Source organism: Procambarus clarkii, chromosome 42 (assembly GCF_040958095.1).
Source record: "Procambarus clarkii isolate CNS0578487 chromosome 42, FALCON_Pclarkii_2.0, whole genome shotgun sequence".
Classification (NCBI taxonomy): domain Eukaryota; kingdom Metazoa; phylum Arthropoda; class Malacostraca; order Decapoda; family Cambaridae; genus Procambarus; species Procambarus clarkii.
In genome coordinates, this window is record NC_091191.1 from 19,607,960 (window position 1) to 19,614,350 (window position 6,391).

Sequence of the window (6,391 nt, forward strand, 5' to 3'; positions counted from 1 at the left end):
GTGTGGTGCAGGTTATTGTGTGAAGAACTTGAATAACGGTAACATTGTTCATCTGTATATTCAATTTTCTTCAAGTTTTTAATTTAAAAAGTATGTTTTTTTGTCAGACATGACATTAATATAATATGTATATAAAAAACCCAGCGCGGATGTGAATGGAACATTGTGTGAAAATTTCAAAGCAATCTGTGAAGAACTTTAGGAGATTAGCGATTTTGAACAGACGAACATTTCCATTTATATATATATACTAGCTGTACCCGGCCACGCGTTGCTGTGGCTCAGCAACGCCACAGCAACCTTCCCCCGTCCCCTCGTCCTCCCAACCAATCCCATTCTCCCTTCCCCTCGTCCTCCCCACGATAACCCACTCCACCGTCCCCTCGTCCTCCCCATCATCTCCCACTCCGCCATCCCCTTTCCCTCCCTACCATTTCCCCCTCCCCAATCCCCTCATTCACCCCACCATCCCTCACTGCCTTCCCCTCGTCCTCCCCACTCCCTCGTCCGATGCATTCTCAAATAATCTGATATGATTTTCTTATCAGAAAATTGGGAACATCAAATGATCTGATGTTCCCATCACTGAAAAATAAGAACAGCAGTTAAAAAATGAAATGAAAAGCAATGAAAAAATAACAAATAAACTATACTCACGAAATGAACGGTATGGTAAACAACACAGCTCAACTCCAATGCACTGTCACACAAAATAATTAAATGAATGAAAATAAATCGAAATCTTTGAAAATTCAATTTATCAATACAATCGGAAACACTGAAATGGAATTGTAACATATTTAGTATTGTAAATGTTGCTCTTGTGAGCAACAGATGGCACTGCTTTATAAAAAAAAATGGTTTTACCTGTCACAAGTGTGGCATCTATACTTATACTTAACTATACTTTACTCGTATGGTAAAAACACAGCTCAATTCCAGTGCAATTATACACAAAATAATTAAATCAAAATGAAAATAAATCGAAATCTATGAGAATTCAATTTATGAATGCAATTTTAAACATTGAAATGGAATTGTAACATATTTAGTATTGCGAATGTTGCTCTTAAGTGCAACAGATGGTACTAATTTAAAAAAAAACATGTTTTTACCTGTCACAGATGTGGCATCTATATATTAGGTATATAAAGACACGCGCATATTCGAATGGAACATTGTGTCAAAATTTCAAAGCAGTCGGTGAAGAACTTTCGGAGATTACAGCGTGTGTTGCTCTAACGTCCAACAGATGGCTCTTTAAAAAAAAAAAAAAAAAAGTTTTTCCTTTCACAGGTGAGGCATGTATAGAGTATGTATATAAAAACACTCGCCTTTTAGAATGCAACGTTTTGTCAAAATTTCAAAGCAATAGGTAAAGAGGTTTTGAGGATTTCCTTCACATAAAAAACACATTAAAAACAGTCTTTCAAAAAATGAATGTTTTTTCCCGTCACAGACGTGACACTTATATAGTTTGTATGTAAAAACCTGCTCGGATGCGAATGGAACGGTATGTAAACATTTCACAGCAATCAGTGAAGAACTTTCAGAGATTAGCGATTTTGAACAAATGAACATTTCCATTTTTATTTATATAGACTAGCTGTACACGCCACGTGTTGCTGTGGCTCAGTCTGGTTAAATGGTAAAGGCAGAAAAGAGAAAGTGCACGTTTCTAATATGTTTAATTTCACAATGCTTGCGAGTATACAATATTTTTTGTTGTTTCATTGTCTGTGGAGATAGAGATTGTCTGGTTTACCAACTTTAGAACACGCAAATTATAATTGTCCCTTTGAGAAGCATTCCATGTCTAGATATAAACTGCATAATTCTAAAGATTGGCCCCTGAGCTTTGTTGATGGTGATTGCAGATGTCAATCGAATTGAAAATTACAAAATCTTAAATTGAAATGGCATATCTGTTGGAATCATAGGAATGCGAGGAATGAGGACATCTTGACCTTTGAAAGGTCCTGTTAAGATTGTTGCATCTACGACGTTGCTGATTAATGTTTAACTGCAAGGCGCGTGTAGTTGCAAAGCTTTAGCTCATTAATATTTCGAACATGATAATTGGCTCGCAGATTTTCAGTTGCCGTACATGTAGTGGTATTCCTGGCATATCGAGTGAATTCAAAAATTCTGTTGGATAACTAATCGATTCATCTGCTTCCTCAACAGTGTCGACGGACTTGTATCGAGGAATTACAGGTAATGTTTGCCTGAAATCTCCTGCAAGCAATATTAATGCGTTCCCAAATGGTCTGATGTTTCCACACAAATCTTGCAATGATCGATCAAGAACCTCGAGCGATTTTTTGTGGGCCATTGTGTATTCATCCCAAACAAAAAGTTTACATTTCTGCAATACTTTTCCCATGCCGGATGCTTTTGAAATGTTGTACGTGGGAGATTCAAAGAATTGCATGTTCAATGGCAATTTCAAATCGAAGTAGCAGTTCTTCCACCTGGTAACAATGTCACAGCTATTCCGGATGATGCAAGAGCTAAGGTTATACCATTTTGGGATCGAAATGCTGCCAGAATCAATCTAATTAGGAAGGATTGACAGTTCCTCCTGGCGCATCTAAGAAGATTTCTCCAAACCCGTTATTGACAGTTTTAATTATTTGATTGTAAATGTTTTTTGCTCAAGCGTTAGCTTATGAATATTTGATTGCACATACGACAACAGATCACCTGTGTTGTAATTTTGTTCACGACGCAATTCTACATCGAACGAAGCAGCAGCAGATTGATTCGGTGATGGCTTTTCCAATTGATTTAGAACTTTGTTCGCGATTTCTAAGCACAAATCTTCAATCATTATCAAAGCTTCGTTGTAGATTTCTGCTGTGAAATCCCTGTTCATATATGAATTTTCCTTCGTATTCGACGGATAATATCTTCAGCCATGTGCGATTTATATTTCTCCCATAACTCTGTTGGAGATGAAGGAGACCAGGCTGTCAATATGATTGCAGACAATGCATGAATTTGATTTGGATGTGACGTATTGGACTCGTCATAAATGCATACATCCCAGTGTCGGTCGTTCTCCAATTAATTCCGAGCTTGTCATGCACTACGGTAAGTGGCATGTGTTACGATGTTGACAAATATCAATGGCTAGAAAGACATTAGGCCAGGCACATTTACCAACAGCATGCAAAGAAAGAAGCATTCAACTTGATTGGGATGCACGGTCTGCCTATCGTAGTTTATTTGAATATGTCAGGTTGTCCGTCACCTCGGTCTCTTCGTTTGCGTGGTTCAAATGATTTTCTACTGGCATTCCAAGTGTAATACATAGCTATTTCCAAATACAGCAGTGTTTTCGCAAATGCGTCATTTTGACATAAAGCAGTTAACGTTATAGCCGGTGGATTCATAGCTGTTACACATTTGCAGCTGTGAAATAAACGTGTTGTCCATTTTCTTGTTTTCAAAGCAAAAACAAAAAATACTAACGAAATATTTCAAATCAAACGCAGATCAGTTGACAAAGCTCAAATTCACCACCAATTGCACTGAAAGATAAGAAGAACAGGTAAAAAACGAAATGATAAAAATGAAAAAACAAACAAACAAGCTTTACATACTGTTCATTTCATGGGTAAACAATACAGCTCAATTCCAACGCAACGTCTCACAAAATAATTGAATCAAAATGAAAATATATCAAAATTTATGAAAATTCAATTTATCAATGCAATCAGAAACATTGAAACAGAATGGTAACATATTTTGTATATCGTGTGTTTCTCTTATTTGCTACAGATGGCACTGTTTTTCCAAAAATGCATGTTTTACCTTTCAAAGGTGTGGCATCTAATTAGTATGTATATAAAAACATGCACCTATTCGAATGGAACGTGTCAAAATTTCAAAGCAATCGGTGAAGAACTTTCGGAGATTACAGCGTGTGTTGCTCTTACGTCCAACAGATGGTGCTGTTTTTCCAAAAAAAGCATGTTTTTTGCTGTCACAGGTGAGGCATGTATATAGTAGGCATATTAAAACTCTCGCCTATTTGAATGCAGTGTTGTGTCAAAATTTCAAAGCAATCGGTAAAGATTTTTCAATGATTTCCCTCACATGAAAAACTAAAAAAAAAAAAGCTTTTAAAAAAAAAGCATGTTTTTTCCCGTCACAGACGTGACAATATATATAATATGTACATAAAATCCCGCTCGGATACGAAGGGAACGTTGTGTGAAAATTTCAAGGCAGTCGGTGAAGAACTTGCGGAGATTAGCGATTTTGAACAAACGTACATTTCCATTTTTATTTATATATATATATATATATATATGTCGTACCTAGTAGCCAGAACGCACTTCTCAGCCTACTATGCAAGGCCCGATTTGCCTAATAAGCCAAGTTTTCATGAATTGTTTTTCGACTACCTAACCTACCTTTTTCGGCAACCTAACCTAACCTAACCTATAAAGATAGGTTAGGTTAGGTTAGGTAGGGTTGGTTAGGTTCGGTCATATATCTACGTTAATTTTAACTCAAATAAAATAAAATTGACCTCATACATAATGAAATGGGTAGCTTTATCATTTCAAAAGAAAATAATTAGAGAAAATATATTAATTCAGGAAAACTTGGCTTATTAGGCAAATCGGGCCTTGCATAGTAGGCTGAGAAGTGCGTTCTGGCTACTAGGTACGACATATATATATATATATATATATATATATATATATATATATATATATATATATATATATATATATATATATATATATATATATATATATATATATATATATATTATGTAAATAAATATGACCGAAAAAAGTAAGATTAATAATTCTAACACGAATTTTCTCAATATTTCTTATGTTTCTTTTTACTGTCGATGATAATTGAAAAATCAATTCTCAAAAATTCATTTTTATTTCTAGTCTGACGCGACGCTTGAACGCGTTTCGTAATAACGTATTACATTTTCAAAGGAGTCTTTGAAAATGTAATACGTTATTACATATATATATATATATATATATATATATATATATATATATAATAAATAAAATATACTAGCTATACCCGCCTCGCGTTGCTGTGGCTCAGTCTGGTAAATTGGAGAAGAAAGAACAGAGAACGTGCATGTTTCCAATAGTTTAATTTCACAATGCTTGTGGGTATACAATATATTTTGTTTGTTCTGTCCATGTGGGAAGCAATCGGTGTCTAGATCTAAATATTAGATTCTAAAGACTTGCCCCAAGCTTTATTGTTGGTGATTGCAAACGCCATTCGAATTGGGAATTGCAATCTCTTAAATTGAAATATCATATCAGTTGGAATCATAGGAATGTGAGGAATGAGGACATCTTCACCTTTGAAAGATCCTCTCAAGATTGTTGCTTCTACGTCGTTGCTGATTAATTTTTTTACAGCAAGCCGCGTTCCGTTACATAGCTTTGGCTGGTTGGTATTTCGCAACATAATTGGCACGCCGATTTTCAAATGCAGTACGTACGATGGTATCCCTGGCTGATCGAGTGAATTAAAAAATTCCGTTGCATAATTAACCGCTTTATCTGCTTCCACAACAGTGTCGACGGACTTGCATATGACTGCTTCGCTTTGAATGTTAGACTGAATAATATTAAGGTCGTAAACGTCTTTGTTTTTGGCCACAAGAACCGCTCGTTCTCTCAGCCAATTGTGATTCGTATAATTGGTTTGAATATTGGGAAATAATTGTTCAATGAATTCTTCTTTTGATGTCACTAAATTGTAGAAGTTATGAGGCAATGAAATTCGTCCTGAAGTCAGATAAACCGGCATGTTTCCGTTCCCAATTTCCAGCAACTGATGTGAGAATATCTGAGCTGATGGGTCGTTTTGCAGCTGGACATGCATATTTGTACTTAATTTTAACGTCTTTACCTGGCACCAAAAAGTATAGTATTTCAGGCAGGTATTTATTTCGTCCACTGGTATCCATCGAGGAATTACAGGCAATGTTAGACTGAAATCTCCTGCAGGCAATGTTAATGCGTTCCCAAATGGTCTGATGTTTCCATGCAAATCTTGCAATGGTCGATCAAGAGTCTCGAGCAATTTTTTGTGGGCCATTGTGCATTCATCCTAAACAATATGTTTGCATTTCTGGAATACTTTTCCCCATGCTGGATGCTTTGGAAATGTTGCACGTGGGAACTTCAATGAATTGCATGTTCAATGGCAATTTCAAAGCAGAATGATCAGTTCTTCCACCTGGTAGCAATGTCGCAGCTATTCTGGATGACGAAAGAACTTAGGGTATGCCATTTTGGGATCGAATTGCTGCCAGAACCTATCTAATTATGAAAGTTTTACCAGTTCCTCCTGGCGCATCTAAGAAGATTTCTGCAAGCCCGTT

The 6,391-nt window shown here is 36.1% G+C and overlaps 1 protein-coding gene across 1 annotated transcript; it reads right to left on the reverse strand.

Annotated features, from left to right (window-relative positions):
• Window positions 1-5,217: 5,217 nt before the first annotated feature.
• LOC138373419 (uncharacterized) lies at window positions 5,218-6,105 on the reverse strand. Its single transcript, XM_069339618.1, has one exon. It carries the CDS (start codon window positions 6,103-6,105, stop codon window positions 5,218-5,220), a length of 888 nt encoding a protein of 295 aa, XP_069195719.1.
• Window positions 6,106-6,391: the final 286 nt, after the last annotated feature.

Excerpts from the sequence above, each read along its gene's own strand:
- LOC138373419 (XM_069339618.1), bottom strand. The coding sequence starts at position 6,105 with ATGGCCCACAAAAAATTGCTCGAGACTCTTGATCGACCATTGCAAGAT.